This window comes from Callithrix jacchus, chromosome 11 (assembly GCF_049354715.1).
Source record: "Callithrix jacchus isolate 240 chromosome 11, calJac240_pri, whole genome shotgun sequence".
Lineage (NCBI taxonomy): Eukaryota > Metazoa > Chordata > Mammalia > Primates > Cebidae > Callithrix > Callithrix jacchus.
Window position 1 is genome coordinate 5,049,285 of NC_133512.1, and position 18,710 is coordinate 5,067,994.

Consider the following 18,710-nt stretch of genomic DNA (forward strand, 5'->3'; position numbering starts at 1 on the left):
AGTCAGGCACGGTGGCAGATACCTGTAATCTGAGCTCCTCAGGAGTCTGAGGCAGGAGAATCACTTGAACCCAGGAGGTGGAGGTTGCAGTCAGCCAAGATCATGTCATTGCACTCCAGCCTGGGCAACAAAAGCAAAACTCTGACAAAAAAAAAAAAATTGTCCCTGTGATATGGTTTGGCTGTGTTCCCACCCAAATCTCACCTTGAATTGTATAGCTCCCATCATTCCCATGTGTTGTGGGAGGTAACTGCATCATGGGGGTGAGTCTTTCCTGTGCTGTTCTCGTGATACTGAAGAATGAGATCTGATTGCTTTATAAAGGCGAGTTCCCCTACACATGCTCTCTTGCCTGCCGCCATGTAAGACATCCCTGTGCTCTTCCGTCTTCCGCCATGATTGTGAGTCTCTACAGCCACGTGGAACTGTGAGTCCATTAAGCCTTTTTTCCTTTATAAATTACACAGTCTTGAGTATGTCTTTATTAGCAGTGTGAGAACAGACGAATACACCTTCTCTCCTTTTCCTTTCTCTATATGTTCCATGAGAGTATAAGCTAAAATAAGTAGGATACCTCATCTGAGAACCTTGGCACTGTTTCTTTTTATTATAGCTAGACACAAAATGCCCAAAGATATACAAAACAAACCATACAAATTTTAAACACTCTCACAAAGGTGAAAATACACAGAAATGAAGACTATGGATTGATGTTTGCAAATGTTAATTTACTTTGAATCCTGTCTGGTGTTAAAACCTAACAGTTTATCAGAATTTATATTTGATATAACTATTTTTAAAATTATAGTGGACAAAACTGATGAAATTCTAATCTTCAATAGCCTATGATGAATAACTATTATAGTTAAATTAATGCAATCTTCAACTATTCTCCTAAGTACTCTTGCTATAATTTTCTGTTTATTAAAACTTTTTATTTTAGGGAACAAAACTGACCTTACTGCTATCTTAGGAAAAAGAAACAACAAACTTTCATTAAATATTCAACCTCAACTTTTAAAGCTTAAAAGTTCTTTATTTCTGCTAACCTGAAACTACTTTTGGTTCACTGCTTTTAAAACATCTTAATTAATGTGATTTAAGGTCATTTTGTCTGCAGAGTGCTCATATTTTTCATCTTTATACCAAAGCAGTAAGGCAAAAAAGCAGTTCCTTTTCCAAATCCAAGAGAAAATATTCATCCATTTTAAAGGTGAGGAATGAGAACTGCTGCAAATGATCCTACCAATAGGAAGTTAAGGCTGCTGTGATTTTCCTTTATATTTAAACCATAAATTTAAGATTAGCAGTGCTACTGCCTGTGAACACGGAATTTATAACCTTTGGGCTTGAATCATAGGACATAAATATTGCTGTTTCTGTTTATGCTTCTGAGACACTGTTTTCACAACCACCTTTGATACGTTTTAAGATGAAGTCAGAAAACAGCACACAGTGCTCGAAGCGCATGACTCTGCTACAAGAAGATACATGCCAGAGGTGTTAAGAGCAGATTCTAGTGTTGGTGAGCATTGGCACAGTCTGCCCCAGCCTGGCACACAGATGCACAGGACACACACCACTAGCATGGCACGTAGTTGGGGAACAGGGGCTAAGGCCTTTCGATGCTCCAAAGTGTCTGACCCTCTACTGCCAAAAGCAAGATTTGCAGTTTTGCAAGAACCTCCGGGCACCAGTTGGAGTATATCCTGTTCACTGCAACGTTCTTCTTTGAAGCAAGTCCTTCCTACAAAAGATTTCCCCAAATCATTTCCTAGCATGAATGTGAACCAGCTTCACAGTATGTATCTACCGGTATTAGCACCATAGTTTGGCCTGCCTGAGGTAACGGTAAACTCTCAGCTTTGGGTAGAAATTACAGCAGCAGTCTTAAGCGGGGTGTGCACAGCGGCATTCTTTCTGATCATTAGGTTGTATGAGAAACCGTCTGAATCCATATATCCAAATACACACTGAAGCTGATCAAATACAGAGCTAGGCTAGCAGGAGAAATACAGCAAAACAACCCTCATTTTTAAATTCAAATTGTGTCATTACTGGGATGATGAAGTCACAGATTTTGATAACTATACTGACCCAGTAGCACAAAGCTGGCGCTGTCAACCGTCAACACCCAGAATTTCATTTTTCAGAGCACGGTCAAGTCTACTGCAGGTGCTACCCAGTCGACATCCAGAACGTGCATTTAACCAGGTCTCTTTGTCCTCTGCTTAGTACACATTCTGTTTAATAAAGAGGTGAGTAGCCCTTCCCCAACTATTTTGATTTGTGTAGGAAAACCTCTCTGGAATTCGTACTTAGCATTTTTATAAAGGACGCAGTGGAAAAGATGTTAAAACTCTGTAAAAAACTGAAAAGGAAACAATCTGTTTCAACAGATGAAAACGTAGTTAAGAGATAACTGGACAGAAAGAGGTGATTCTCTAATTTAGTTCCTAGATGCTGATAAGGTGAAACAATCATGTTAAAACAATGAAAAATTTTCAAATTGCTTTTCTTCTCCCTTTAAAATTCCTTAACGTATAAAAGAAATAAGAAAGCTTAGATATAGCTAGCTTTTTAGAGCAATATAAAACTAATTTTTCAAAGGAGAATAATTACCATTATTTATCAAATAAAATATAATTTTGGAGTCTGAAAAGCAATGGAATCCAACCAGTCTCCAGTTGGAGCTGACCTCTGCACTTAAGCAGACGCACCAGGCCAGTGCTTACTGCTCAGGTAAAAATTTATCACGCAGTTTGACTAAGAGTCTGCAAAAATGCTTCGCACTAGTATTTCCATCTGACTCTGTCGAGATTCAGGAAATAGGAGTAACTTCCCCCTGCAGCCTATAGAAACATTTGAGGGAAATAGGTTAAGATTTGTACTTAACTTAAAAATTCAGCTGAATACTGAAGACCATTCTTCAGAAAACACAAGTCAACAGTCATTCTTTTAGACATCTTCTGGCGCTAACTGCACCTAACTGGTAAGATACATGGAGGTGCAGCTTAGCTGTGTCTGCCAGGATGCTGATCACTATATGAGGTCTTCCAGTTCCCTGTCGGTCAGTTCATTCACTTCCATGATCTTCTCTAGGTGCTCCATGTACCGGCCGTGGTCCTGGAGGAAGTGAGGGACCCTCATGTTTTCAGTAACTGCCAATCCTTTTAAGCGATCCACATCTTCATAAGAAACCTGGAAAAAGGAAGATGCGTTAATTTAAAAATGTAACTACAATGTACATTGTAAGGGCCTTAAAGTATTCAGCTCATTTGTCAAACTATCTTAATAGCTGAAAAACAACAAAAATCAGTGCCTTACCTTTTCTTCACTGTGTTAAAGAATAATGTATTTCTCAGCCCCTTAAACCATGATCATATTAAAAGAGTATTATTATTAGTATTACTAATATTTTTCCGGCGACGGAGTTTGGCTCTTGTTGCTCAGGCTGGAGTGCAATGGCCTCATCTTGGCTCACTGCAACCTCCGCCTCCTGGGTTCAGGCGATTCTCCTGCCTCAGCCTTCTGAATAGCTGGTATGACAGGTGCTCGCCACCACACCCGGCTAATTTCTTTGTATTTCTATTTTTTAATTTTATTTATTTATTTAGAGACTGAGTTTCACTGTTGTTGCCCAGGCTGGAGTGCAATGGCATGATCTCAGCTCACTGCAACCTCCGCCTCCCGGGTTCAAGCAATTCTTTTGCCTCAGCCTCCCAAATACCTGGGCTTACAAGCATGAGCCACCATACCCGGCTAATTTTGTATTTTTAGCAGAGATGGGGTTTCTCCATGTAGATCAGGCTGGTCTTGAACTCCTGACCTCAGGCGATCCACCCCCCTTGGCCTCCCAAAGTGATGGGATTACAGGCATGAGCCACTGCGCCTGGCCATTTTTCGTATTTTTAGTAGAAACAGCATTTCATCACGTTAACCAGGCTGGTCTTGAACTTCTGATCTCAGGTGATCCACCTGCCTTGGGCTCCAAAAGTGCTGGTATTACAGGCGTAAGCCACTGCGCCCAGCCTAAAAGATGATTTTAAAAAGCCAAATTTAATCGAATACTCTACCTTGGACCTACTCAGTTTGTCTAAAAATTAGACAACTATACTTAATAAATTTGTGTGTGAGCCAGACTCTAAAACCAAACAAGTCTTCTGGCTAAATCAAAATAAAAGAATCAAGAAAATGACCAGATTGTAAATGGCATATTATTAAATTAGAAAAATTAGCACAATTATATAGGGTAAGCATCCAAATTCAAAAATGCAAAATCTGAAATGCTCCAAACTTTTGGAGAACCCACATGATGCTCACAGAAGATACTCATTGGAGCTTCTGGAATTTCCAATTTGGAGATTTGGGATGCTCAACCAGTAAAGAATGTAAATATTCCAAAATTCAAAAAATCCAAAATCCAAAATACTTCTAGTCCCAAGCATTTTAGAGAAGAGATACTCAGTCTGTATATCAGATTCCTATTTCTCTTTGATTTAGGATACATACTGATTTGTGATGTGAATCACATTTTCTTGCTTTTATTTTGAATTTCTGTAGAAAATGCTCACATCTTTTTCATTCTATATAAGAAGCCAGGCTTTCATAGGTACTTATATTAGGTTTAAGAATGAAACTTTTAAAGTTCTATAAATTAATTTTTAAACTTTTTTAAAGAGATAGGGTCTTGCTCTGTTACCCTAGAAGGAATGCAGTGGTACAGTCACGGCTCACTGTGGCCTTGCACTCCTGCCCTCAAGCGATCCTTTCCACTTAGCCTCCCTATGGGCATGTGCCACTATGCCTGGCTAATTTGTTTTTGTTTTTATACAGATGGGAGGTTTCACTATGTTATCCAGGCTGGTTTTGAACTCCTAGTCTCAAGTGATCCTCTCGCCTCCACCTCCCAAAGTGCTGTGATTACAGGTGTGAGGCACCATGCCCGGCCTTAAATTATCTTTAAATTCTAAAACATAGTTGGCTTTAAGTACTATGGTCTTCTGATCAGTACTCTTCCCGGCTCAGTAGGAAAGCTTTAAGAAAAGCTCCTGGCTGGGTGCAGTGGCTCACACATGTAGTCCCCGCACTGTGGGAGGCCATGGTAGAAGGATCACTTGAGGTCAGGAGTTCAAGGATAGCCTGGCCAATGTGGTGAAACCCTGTCTCAACTAAAAATACAAAAATTAGCTGGGTGTGGTGACAGGTGCCCATAATCCCAGCTACTTGAACTGGGAGGTGGGAGGTTGCAGTGAGCCGAGATGAGGCCACTGCACTCCAGCCTGGGCGACGAAGGAAGACTCCGCCTAAAAAATAAATGTTCATACTATATCTATATTTTATTAAGGTTTTTAAAGTTTTTACCATTAACATTATTTATTTTGTTTGGTATTTATAGCACTAAATGTAATCAAAGTAGGTTTGTCGATACTGGTATGGGTTAGTAATTCTTAAATTATTCTCAGTTTGTTATAGGAAAGAGTAAATACACTGACATTGGGAAACAAGGTTCTCATTTTAAGAGATGGTAGATACAAATACAGAATGGGAGAGGAGGTATAAGAATCTTGTAGGGTCTGATGTGGATTGCAGTGCCCTTATGATTTAAAATAGATACGATTTGCTCACTGAAAAGGTCTAGAAGCAAGAGTACTCCAACAGCAAGGGACACACCAAGAACTCAGCTCCTGTTTTAAAAAATACCAATTAAAAGGAAACAAGACTGCATTAGAGAAATGGCTGATCTTAGATTTGGGTAGGAAAAGTAGAAGCTGTGCCCAGACATTTTTCTATGCCAGAAAACCTGGAGACATATTTAAGACACAGGAGCAGCCATGAAAAAGTTGAATTAAAAAGTAATTCTAATTAAGTCCATAATCATACTATAAAAATGGGGAGTGACAAAGAAATATAAAAGAATTAAAGACCTCTATTTTGTTACTGCAAGTATAATAACTGATTTGGGAAAAGATCAAGGGTTGTTAGGGAATAGCCTGTTCACAGATATCATCCCAAAGACTACTTATTAATAAATACAATGGGGGAAAGGTACGTTTATAATGGGGAGATCTGGGTCACTAACTTCACCCAGGCGATCAGACACAGCAGGCAATCAAACAGCCTCGTGATTAAATGGAGCAAAATGACACGCACCTTCTCTCTGGTGATGCAATGGGAAATACACATCACTTACGCAGTATTCTTGGCAAAAATGTTTAACCTGAATCTCATCAGAAGGAAACGATCTGATAATCCATATTGTAGGAATTTTCAAGAAAACTGTACCAATCTTTTTTTTTTTTTTTGAGACAGGGTCTGTCTCTGCCTCCCAGCCTGGAGGGCAGTGGTACGATCATGGCTCACTGCAGCCTTGACCTCCTAGGCTCAAGTGATCTTCCCACCTCAGCCTCCCGAGTAGTTGGGACTAAGGCGCGTGCCACCTTGTCCGGCTAATTTTTTATATTTTATATAGAGACAGGGTTTCCCCATGTTGCCCAGGCTGCTCTCAAACTCCTGGCCTCAAGTGATCCTCCTGCCTCAGCTTCCTATTTCGGCCTCCCAAAGTGATGGGATTATGAGCATGAGCCACCTCGCTCAGCCCAAGTCTTAAAAATATCATGAAAGTAAAGCAAGATGAGGCAAGGGGAGATGATTACAGATGAAAAGAGATGGAAGATTATAACCAAATGTAATACCTAAATCTTGATTGGATCTTGGATCACCAAAGAAGAGCTACAAACGACATTTGGGAGGCACTTTGGAAAAACTGAAGTGGACTGGATTTTAGATGTTATATTTAATCAGTAATAAATATGTTAAACAAAATCATATGGTCATGTCAGAAAATATCCTTTTCTTATGAGACATTATGGGGGGAAGTGTGATAGCTGCAGCTTTCCTCAAAATGCTTTTATAGCTTTCAGAAAATGCTTTTAAAAAATATGTATATACAAATAAAAATAAAACAATATATATTCTCAAGTTCCTATTCTTTATCTCTTATTAATCAAAAAGAAATTTTACCATTTGGTTCTATTGCAGAACCAGATTTCTTCCCTCTTGTTATGAAATAAAGAAAATTTATTCCAACAATAAAGTAAAAATAGTGTGAATCTGAGTCTTACTGAATCCTAGGCTCAAGTGAGGGAAGTTCTAATCTGGTGTGTTTGGGGACTGTGCGCCGTGGCTTCTACTCACCTTCCCGAGGGCAGTGAGCAGATAGAAGTCTATGGTCTCTCTGTATCGCAGGATTTGAAGGATTCCATCCAAGTACACCTGGTCTTTACTAAAACACCCTGGAGGAGCCAGAATAGTGTTTACTTTCTGATGTTTAAAAAAATTACTAAGTATTAGATATCAACCCGTTCCATTTACTGTAGAAATCAGTCCTGTATTAAAAATATTCCAGTTTGCCAACATTTATTTTTATTTAACTATCTTTATTACATAAAATATCAAGTCTTGGAAAGTGCCAGGATAGTATGCAGACTAAAAACAAGAATTCCTTCTCCTCACACATCCTCCCCATTATTAAAATAACAGTCCTTTCCTAATTATAAATAGAGACTGGTAACTTTCAATATTTGACTCTCAAAAATACAATTATCTCATTTTCCCCTACTCTCACCATTCAGTCATAACTCTCATTCTGCACTGAAGGCATCTGAGTGGGGAGGCCTGAGCGGGATAGTTTCAGAGCAGGTAGGTCTCAATAAAGGTAGTGGAGAGATGCAGAATTTCAGAAACTCCTGGTGTTTAGAATATAACCCTTTCCCTCCATTAATCAAAAACAAACTAGGGTTTTAAAGCATAAATTTTGATACTGTTTCTCTCTATGTAAACAAGAACTAGAACTAGATTTTGAAGAGCATGTAGGTTTAAAAATAGAAAAAAATGAACAAAGATATGAAAAGTAGGACATTTCCATGAGATCTGAACCTACAGAAAAGGGTGTTCTGTTTACACAGTAAACCTTTTTCCCATCCTGACATAACTTGTGTAATTAAAAAAGAATTTTGCTCTATTAAATGAATTAAAATTCTACCACATGGAGTCATATACTAAGGAATTATTGTTAGTTTTGTTAGGTAGGCTAATAGCATGAGGATTGTTAAAAAAATGGTCCTAATCAGAGATGCATATTGAAATATTTATGGGAAAAAGGACATGATGTTGGAATTGGCTTTAAAATACTATAGGAAAACGAATTTGGAAGAATAGCTGAACCACAGTTAAAAAATTTTTGGTAATTATTACCATCAGGTAATTATTACTGGAGTTCAGCATATTAATCACTTTTGTATACATCTAAAATTTTCCAAAATAAAACATGAAAAACACAAAAATATGTGAAGAAAAGAAAAAAGGGACTAGTCTAAAAGTGATGAGCCTCCATGGGGTGGGCTATCAAAGGCAATACGGAAGCCCTGGGCATCTGAGCACAGAGTACCAAAATGTAAGCAAAGGAATCTAAAAAGAACACTCAAAAATGCCCTCGAAAAAAGAGTAAAATTAAGAAACATTTGTTTAAAAGTCATTTTGAATTTCAGGTTAGTTCAATATATCAACAAATTTTCTTCTAAGAGTATTGAGAAGAGTATTCTAAGAAATGGCGAAATCCCGCCTGGAACTGGCTGTGCACACACGAAAGACAAGGGAGAGATGTCCTTCTCTTTCCTGCTTCCCGTCTTGCCTGCTCCTGGCTCTAAGACACGACACTGTCATACGATTACATCACTAGTAGGAAATGTTAATGTGGGCTGTGCGAGCACCATAACCATCACTGATTTGAGTAAGTATTTACCAAACTCCAAATAAATAGTTTAAAAACACTCTTAGGCTGGGCACAGTGGCTCACACCTGTAATTCCAGCACTTTGGGAGGCCAAGATGGGTGGATCACCTGGGGTCAAGAGTTCAAGACCAGCCTGGCCAACAGGGAAAAACCCCATCTCTATGAAAAAATGCAAAATTAGCTGGGCATGGTGGTACATGCCTTCAGTCCCTGCTACCTGGGAGGCTGAGGCAGGAGAATTACCTGAACCCAAAAGGTGGAGATTGCAGTGAGCTGAGTTGGCACCATTGTACTCCAGCCTGGGCAACATTAGTGAAACTCCATCTCAAAAAAAAAAAAAAAGAAAAATGGAGACTGTCTCTCTAGATTCTTCCTCTCTGGGCAAGGCATCTCTGACAGAAAGGCAGCAGCCCCAGTCAGGGGCTTATAGACAAAACTCCCATCTCCCTGGGTCAGAGCACTGGGGGAAGAGGCAGATGTGGGCGCAGCTTCAGCAGACTTAACCATTCTTGCCTGCCGGCTCTGAAGAGAGCAGCGGATCTCCCAGCACAGCGCTTGAGCTCTGCTAGGGGACTGCCTACCTCACAGCAATAAAATGATCAAAATATTGATACGTGCTACAACATGAATGAATTTTGAAAACATCATGCTAACTGAAAGAAACCCACCACAAAGAATCACCTATTAGATAATTCTATTTATATAGAATGTTAAAAATAGGTAAACCTACAGAGATGAAAATAACACCAAAAGCAGTTGCTTAGAGCTGGAGAGAAGGGGAAAACATGGGGAATGAATGTAATGGGTATGGGTTTCTTTTGGGATAATGAAAACATTCTGGAATTAGTGGTGATGGTTGCACAAGTCTGCAAATATTCTAAAAATCACTGAACTGTACATTTTAAGTGGGTCAACTGTATAGCACGTGAATTATATCTCAGTATAGCTGTTTTTAAAAAGTCAAAGACGGAGAAAGCAAAAATAGCAAAATGTTAATAATAGGTGAATCCAGATGAAGGGTAGATGGTGCTCATTTTACCATTCTTTCCATATTCTGTAGGTCTGAGATTTTTCAAAATTGAGCTGGGCAAAAATAATGCTAAGAAAATGTGGTTTGGGAAAACCAGTTCTGACCTCAGGTAACAAAGCCTTAATTTTTCAAAAGTGAGTGAATTTTGTGATTCAAGGATTAGGAAACAGAATCACTAGACAACTCCTCAGTGAGTCAGAAAACCTACAGTTAAGGGACACTTACCTGGTTGGGAAGTATCAGTCCATCCCCTCTTGGCCCGTACACAATAATCCCATCTTGTATTGGGGTCCTTGACAAATCTGCCAATATCTTTGAAGAGTTCACAAAATGACATTTGGCTGGCTTGATAAACAGTGTAGTAGAGGAGGGCAGCCCTCCATAAAAAGGGGTCTTTTCTAAACAGAACACTGTGAATGCTTGCTAGTCCTTCCTCGGTGGGATTATTTGGCTTTAGCTCATGTTTTTTACGTCCAGTCCAACTGTTCCATGGCTGCTGGAGGTTGTTAATACCTCGAAAATAATGCGTGCCTATGGAGAAGAAAAGTTACATGAAGAAGAAATGCCATTTTTGTTCTAATTCTTCCCCAAAAGAGATTTCATCCACAGTTCTAAAACCAGCTGGGCACAGCGACTCACGCCTGTAATCCCAACACGTTGGAAGGCTGAGGAGGGCAGATCACTTGAGTTTAGGAGTTTGGGACCAGCCTGGGCAACATGGTGAAACCCCATATTTACCAGAAATACAAAAAATTAGTCAGGTGTGGTGGCATGCACCTGGGACCCTAGCTACTCAGAAGGCTGGGGTGAGAAGAATCACTTAAGCCAGGGAGGCAGAGGTTCCAGTGAGCTGAGATTGTGCCACTGTGCTCAAGACTGGGCGACAGAGCAAGATCCCATCTCAAAAAAAAAAAATTCTAACACCAAATTAATGTGGGCATACAAATGAAAAAAGTAGAAAATAACCTGACCCTAACATCTCCTGGGTATGAAGAAGTGTACACTGCCTTCAAAAGGATCACATATCTCAAGAGAGGAGGTGTAACCTTTCTAAGAATTTACTTTTTTAAAGAGAAGAATCTCAGACTTGATATTTGAAAAGAACCTTAAAGATACCTTAATTCAACGCCCTCAGTTTAATTTTAGGGCAAATCAGAGCAATTAAATGACTTTCCAGATTCAATACACCTAAACACTTCCTTTTAAAAATCTAATTTGAAATGAGTCCAAGTGAAGCTCATGACTTTTTGCTAAATTTTCTTCTACTAAAAAAATAAATACTACTAAGAAAAAAACCCATTCTAAAAGAACATTTCTTTAGAGTTAATTCCTGATATTACAAGTAAACAAATGCAAAGGGTGGCCCCTACCTATCTCATGCCTCAGCATTCCCTCCAGCCAGTGTTCACGTGCAGTGGACACATTGATGGTCAGAGTCGGACATCCGTTTACTACCGTCATTGATGCCCGGGAGAGCAGGTCCTCAGTGAGATGAACTACAATCTAAGGGCAAGGAAAGAAAGTACACAGACATAAACCAAAACATAAAGGTAGGGGAGAAGCTTTCAAAGAAAAAATGGGCCTGCAAATTAACAACGTTGTTTTGTTTATGACCACCGTAAATCTCCCAGAATCCAAGATGGAATGTACAGCCAAATCATCCAGCTACTAGGAAGCCTGAGGCAAGAGAACGGCTTGAACCTGGGAGACAGAGGTTGCAGGGAGCCGGGGTTGCACCACTGCACTGCAGCCTGGGTGACAGAGCGAGACTCCGTCTCAAAAAATAAAATAAATACAATACAGTATAACACAATACAATACAATGCCCACAGCTGACTGTCACTGACAGCAACCCCTTGTGTTCTAGAGGGGAACTCCATCTACTCGGGAGGCTGAGGCAAGATAATTGAGCCTTGGAGGTGGAGGTTGCAGTGAGCCAAGATTGCACCAAGGCACTCCAGCCTGGGTGACAGAGCGAGACTCCAACTCGAAAAATAAAATAAACACAATGCAGTACAATATAATACAATGCAATACAATAACTACGACTGACTGTTACTGACAGTAACTCCTCGTGTTCGCTCACGATCCATACCTCCCCTAGGCAGCCTTCCTTCATCATGTACCTCCTAACGTGACTCCAGATGCGAGTTTTAGAGAGCAAGCTTCCACCAGTGGCTTGTTCAAACTTTTCATAACTTCCATATTTCTGTAAAGTCAGTTCCATAATATTGATAGACTGTAAAAGAAAGAGGGACAGTGAGAGTAAAGAGCGTCGCATCACTTTGAGATGCCGCATGTTAGCTGTTATTCATTGTAACCGATTCTAGGGTTACTGATTTCCAGATTAAACTGCAACTGAAGTGCCAAACTTTTCTAATCCTAAACAACTTCCGCTCACTTTTGCAAATGTGTACAAATGCCTGTACATGTTAGCAATACGAACTCTTCCCTGTGTTTGTTTCTCCTTAACATGCTGACAGGCGGCTCAAGGACTGCGTATCTCAAACGCTAACATCGGACAGGCCGAGAAGTTGGAGAGAGGGGCTCCTGGCTTCTCTAAGATCATTTGGTGGTTTGGCAGAACTTGGAGTGAAAGGTATGTCTCCACACAACTCAATAGATTACCACTACCTTATGAATGAAGAAAAATATTTTTCAAAATTTTAAGAACATACATAAGAATCAATCAATATGATCCCAAAAACTATTAAAATAAAAATTAAAAAAAATTTTTTTAAAGAATCGGCCAGGCGCAGTGGCTCATGCCTGTGATCCCAGCACTTTGGGAGGCTGAGGTGGGTGGATCACTTGAGGCCAGGAGTTTGAGAACAGCCTGGTCCACACGATGAAACCCCATCTCTACTAAAAATAAAAAATAAATAAAATTTAAAAAGCCAGGCATGGTGGGGTATGCTTGTAGCCCCAGCTGCTTGGGAGGCTGAGGCAGAAGAATCCTTGAACCCAGAAGGCAGAGGTTTCAGTGAGCCAAGATCACACCATTGCACTCCAGGCTGGGCAACAAGAGTGAAACTCGGTCTCAAAAAAAAAAAAAGAAGAATCAATCAGTCTTCTGCAACAATCCATCTATTTTATTTTCCTGGGCTACTCTCTGGCAGAAAACAAATTTTCAACATTAATAAGAATACTTTTATCTTTCATTCAGGGCAGGATACTATATACTTTTCATTCTTCATAAATTTTTGCAGCAAAGGAATAAGAAAGTTGAGATACTTTTTCACATATGCACAAATTAACACACATATGCAACATGGAAGACTTAAAAAAAAAAAACTGGTAAGGAATCACAAATTATCCGTATCTATGGGAATGCCATAGAAAGGAAAACCTAAGGAAAAAGAAAATTGCTTTTCAAAGGTCTTTTGGGAAAGAAAAGCTAGAAAGTTCAACTCTATCTTACATGAATTAACAACCTAGAGAGTTCATATACATGTCACATAAAGTCTGTAGTTTCTGAACTGTCAGACTAGTAAAGAGATTACGGTACAAGCTCTGGAGTTGATGCCATGGCTCTGTCGCCTAGCTGTGCTATCATGAGCAAGTCACTAAACTTGTTTCTTCTTATTACTGTTATTATAGACAAGTGCAGTGCAGCAGTGAGAAGGGGGAAGAGAGTGAGCAAGGAGTTCAATCTGTACTGATGTGAACGATCAACCGTAGTAACTCACTACCTTCTTACCAGCCTCGGCCTCCTCATTTGTAAATGAGGATAACAATAATAGCCGGGCGCGGTGGCTCACGCCTGTAATCCCAGCACTTTGGGAGGCCGAGGCGGGTGGATCGTGAGGTCAAGAGATCGAGACCATCCTGGTCACCATGGTGAAACCCCGTCTCTACTACAAATACAAAAAATTAGCTGGGCATGGTGGCGCGTGCCTGTAATCCCAGCTACTCGGGAGGCTGAGGCAGGAGAATTGCCTGAACCCAGGAGGCGGAGGTTGTGGTGAGCTGAGATCCCGCCATTGCACTCCAGCCTGGGTGACAAGAGCGAAACTTCGTCTCAAAAAACAACAACAACAACAAAAAACAATAATAAGATCTACTTCATGGTTTTATGGAGAACATTTAGTCAACCTTTGTAAAGCACGGTGTCTGGGGCATAATAAGTAGTCAGTACGTATTAACTAGTGTATCATCACTGGTACGTTCTCACTGAGGACTAAACTCTGACCTTTGTTGTCCTCTTGCCCAGATTCCCACCTACAGGGCCTGGGGAGTCCTGCTCTTTAAACCATGAAATCTCATGGGATGGGTCTTATTTAACCATGCATAGTGTGGCTTACTCTCCAACCTGACTCTCGCATAACACCACGTGACTGATAAAGAAGGAAATAAAAATATTTTACCTCAGAACGTTTCTTTGCCAGAGTTTGAAATGGCCCTGCAGAGCTGTCTTTTGTGGGGTACATTCTGCACCTGTAAAGAGTCTCTACAGCATCAGTAGATCTTTCTCTTTCTGGGCCCCCCAGTCCTGAAGAGATTAACTGAGAGTCTAGCTTCTTTCTAATGTATTTATTTTTTTTATTTTTGTTTGTTTGTTTGGACACAGTGTCTTGCTCTGTCGCTGAGGCCGGAGCACAGTGGTGCAATCATGGCTCACTGCAGCCTCAACCTCCTGGCCTCAAGTAATCCTCCCATCTCAGACTCCTGAGTAGCTGGGACAACAGACATACACCACCATGCTGGCTAATTTTTAAATATTTTTGTAGAGACCGAGTCCTGCTGTGTTACCCAGGCTAGTCAATTCCTGGCCTCAAATGATCCTCCCACCTCCACCTCACAAAGTGCCGAGATTACAGGTAAGAGTCACCATGTGACTCTAGCACCTTTTATTTTTATTTTTAATAAAAAAAAAATAGAGACAAGGTCTCACTATGTTGGCCAAGCTGGTCTTGAACTCAAGGTCAAGTGATCCTCCCATCTCGGCCTCCAGAATGCTAGGATTATACCTTTTAAAGGTTTAAATAAGAAACATTTGCCATCTATTATCTCTAAAGGTGGCCACCTATGAGACTTCATCTACATAATAAGAACCTTGGTCTCTAGACTCTCTTAACTTAAACCAAACACTCCTTTGTATTGATTCCAGGTTTTCAGATAATTCTTTTTTTTTTTTTGAGACAGAATTTCGCTCTTGTTACCCAGGCTGGAGTGCAATGGCGCGATCTCGGCTCACCGCAACCTCCGCCTCCTGGGTTCAGGCAATTCTCCTGCCTCAGCCTCCTGAGTAGCTGGGATTACAGGCACGCGCCACCATGCCCAGCTAATTTTTTGTATTTTTAGTAGAGATGGGGTTTCACCATGTTGACCAGGATGGTCTTGATCTCTTGACCTCGTGATCCACCCGCCTCGGCCTCCCAAAGTGCTGGGATTACAGACTTGAGCCACCGTACCCAGCCTCAGATAATTCTTTCAATCAACTGCCAATCAGAGACTCTTTGAATCCACCTATAACCTGTAAGGCCCCTCTCTTTGAGTTGTCCTATCTTTCTAGACCAAACCAACGCATTCCTCACATGTATTGATTGAGACATAAGATGTTTCCCTAAAATGTATAAAACCAAGCTGTAACCCAACCACCTTGGACACATGTTCTCAGGACCTCTGAGACTATGCCTCAGGCCACGGTCCTTCATATTCGTCTTAGAATAAACCTTTTTGTAAAGTATTTTTACAGTTTATCAGCACCATTCTCTACAAATACCACCACTGTAGATCATTGCCTGACACAAAAGTTATTTTAAAAATTACATACTTCAAGTCATAATTCAACATACATATCACTAATTAAAATACATGCATTACTAATAAACTAGGCATGTATATTAAGACATCATAAGAAACGGCTTCAATAGCTTCTGGTCCCAAAACTGTTACTGAACGCCTTGCTGTTCAAAGTGTTGTCTGAAGGCCAGCGGCACTGGCATGGCATGGGATCTGGTGCCACATGCAGAGCCACCTTCATGACTTTTGATTCAGAATCTGCATTTCAAGAGGATCCCCGGGTAGTTCAAGCGCATGCAAAATGTGAGAGGGATTTCAGAGAATGGCATATACAACAAGTACTCCCGAAGCTGATTAATTCATATGACAACTAGGATAATTAAAAGCACAGATTAGCATATAATTAAAAACTCATTTTAGCAGATTAGCAAAGATACTTTGCATGTACCAACCTAATGGTCACCAGCTATCCATATATCAAAGAGTGAGAAGAATGTGAAAAATGTGGCCTGAAGAACTGCAGAAGTGGTACCTTATATTAATATATTGAACTGTTAAGACTTTTTTTTTTGAGACAGAGTCACGCTCTGCCGCCCAGGCTGCAGCAAAGTGGTGCAGTCTTGGCCCACCTCAGCCTCTGCCTCCTGGGTTCAAGTGATTCTCCTGCCTCAGCCTCCCGAGTAGCTGGGATTACAGGCATGCGCTGCCATGCCCAGCTATGAACTGTTAAGATTTTAAAATGGTTAAAAATTATTTATTTCTAAAAAACTATTATAATTTCAACTTATAGTTCTTTTTCTTTTTCTTGTTTGTTTTGTTTTGAGACAGTGTCTTGCTCTGTTGCCCAGGCTGGAGTGCAATGGCATGATCTCGGCTCACTGCAGCCTCCGCCTCCCAGGTTCAAGCGATTCTCCTGCCTCAGCCTCCCAAGTAGCTGGGATTACAGGCACATCCCACCATGCCTGGCTAATTTTTGTATTTTTTAGTAGGGACAGAGTTTCACCATGTTGGCCAGGCTAGTCTCAAACTCCTGACATCTGGTGATCCGCCCACCTCAGCCTGCCAAAGTGCTGGGATTACAGGCATGAGCCACCACGCCCAGCCTGCTTATAGGTCTTTTAAAGCATGTACTTAATTTTGGATAAAATTATAATAGCCTTTCTAAGGCATATGCTTACTTGGTAGGAAAATGTGGTTACTGGTTATTTTTGTAGCAGATATAAAAGTCTAGAGAATGATGCCAAACTTAAGTGCAGGTATTCCCTGTTATCCAGATCACAGAATGACCAAATCAAGGATGAATAAAAGCCGTGGGTTTGTGCGTGTTTGCTGAGAGGGAAGGCAATTCTTCTATCACAATGATACATAAAAGCACATCACGTCCTTTGTTTCATCCTGACTCACATGGCACCATCATGGTGTTAACACTCAATGGGAGCTACGTCAATGTTCCTAAAAGGCAATCTTAATATTCAGCCTTAAATATTACATTATCTTCAATCAATCTTCTCTGAATGCCTAGCCTTTCATTATCTTTATTGATTCTTTTATTCATCAGTTTTTCAACTGGTCCACCAGAGACAGACTTGGCAGTGATCACAGAGATCTACAGCGTCCTTCACTGATCTTAAGTAACTTCCCACCCTATCTGCATTATAATATCCCACAGCACAGAGACAGTGACAGTAGCCGAATTGGTGGAAATAAGTTCAAGCTTGAAGAAAGAAAGGACTTTGAATGGCAATGAGTCAATCACGTCGTCAGTGAATCTTTTTGTGTTACAATGACTTCTGCTTCCTTATACAACTTCTTAACCGCAGGCCACAGGCATTTTGAGTATAATCCCAATTTTGGAAAAAGGAAAAAGTAGCTTTAAAATGCACAGGGAAGCTTGGAGGAATATACTGAAAGGCTGAAGCTCACGTCTGGGAATCAGATGACTGATGGGTTACACTGATATCTATTATTCATATTTTTCAGAAGTTTAAAAATTCCTCACAATATATAATATATTTGTGCTATGATCATAAGTTACAAGTTATTTTATTTTAAAAGGGAGAAAAAGATGATGGTTCATCCACTCCCCCTAGAGTTCAGAGAATCGATGTTTACACCACTTGAAGAATCAGGCATTCACACACCTCCACATGGGTATACTTTTGGGGGCAATAAATTTCATGTCAAACCTTTCTCTTCTCCATTATATCATCGCTTATGTTAATCAGAAAACTACATGTCCCAATATAGTATATAACTATATGCCCCTACCCACATGCTTATAGGGGGTTGAAATCCTAACCCCCAAGGTGAGGGTATGAGGAGGTAGGGCATTTGGGAAGCCAGTAAGTCATGAGGGTAGAACCTTCATGATTGTGATTAGTGCCCTTATAAAAGAGGCCCCACGCTGGGCATGGTGGCTCATGCCTGTAATTCCAGCACCGTGAGAGGCCAAAGTGGGATGATCACGTGAAGCCAGGAGTTCAAGATCAGACCTAAGCAACATAGTGAGTCTCTGCCTCTAAATAAAAGCAGCCCCAGAGAGCTAGCTAGCCACTTCCACCATATGAGGACACAGAGCCTTCTAAGGTGCCTTCCATCAACTAAAAGAGGATTCTCATCAGACACCAGATCTGATGGTACCTTGATCGTGGACTTCCCAGGCCCCAGAACCATGATAAATAAATTTCTGTCTTTCATAAGCTACCCAGTTTATGGTATTTTGTTACAGTAACCAAAATGCATTTTTTGGACTAAGACATACATTTTCTGGAAAATGGTCTAGAATTTACCTTAGATTTCTTAAAACACTAGTTTTCAACTTTTGTTTTTAGCAGAACATTTTTTCAGACAAAATCTCACAGAACTCCATCTTAAACTTTTATTGTCTGTTAGAAAATATTTCAATATTTGTGGAAGCACTAAAACACACAATGTTTTGGTGGAGTATAGTTTGTAAAACACTACATAGGTCTTTTTGGTATTTTTTGGAGATGAAGTCTCACTCTGTCACCCAGGCTGGAGTGCAATGGCTTGATCTTGGCTCACTGCAACCTCCGCCTACCCAGTTTAAGTGATTTTCCTGCCTCAGCCTCCCAAGTAGCTGGGATTACAGGCACCTGCCACCATGTCCAGCTAATTTTTG

General features: G+C 40.4%; 1 protein-coding gene across 8 annotated transcripts in view; it reads right to left on the minus strand.

The window, feature by feature from the left end:
• Positions 1-580: 580 nt before the first annotated feature.
• The window catches only part of MATCAP2 (microtubule associated tyrosine carboxypeptidase 2), a 61,841-nt gene continuing 43,711 nt past the window's right edge, over positions 581-18,710 (minus strand). For all 8 annotated transcript variants that reach the window (XM_078342210.1, XM_002751333.6, XM_078342213.1 and 5 more), the window contains 5 exons: positions 11,919-12,062; positions 11,194-11,326; positions 10,049-10,354; positions 7,198-7,295; positions 581-3,201 (listed from right to left, as the gene is read on the minus strand). In XM_078342210.1, the coding sequence (XP_078198336.1) occupies positions 3,043-3,201; positions 7,198-7,295; positions 10,049-10,354; positions 11,194-11,326; positions 11,919-12,062 (840 nt within the window). In that variant the 3' untranslated portion in view covers positions 581-3,042. The remainder of the gene's footprint in view (positions 3,202-7,197; positions 7,296-10,048; positions 10,355-11,193; positions 11,327-11,918; positions 12,063-18,710) is intronic.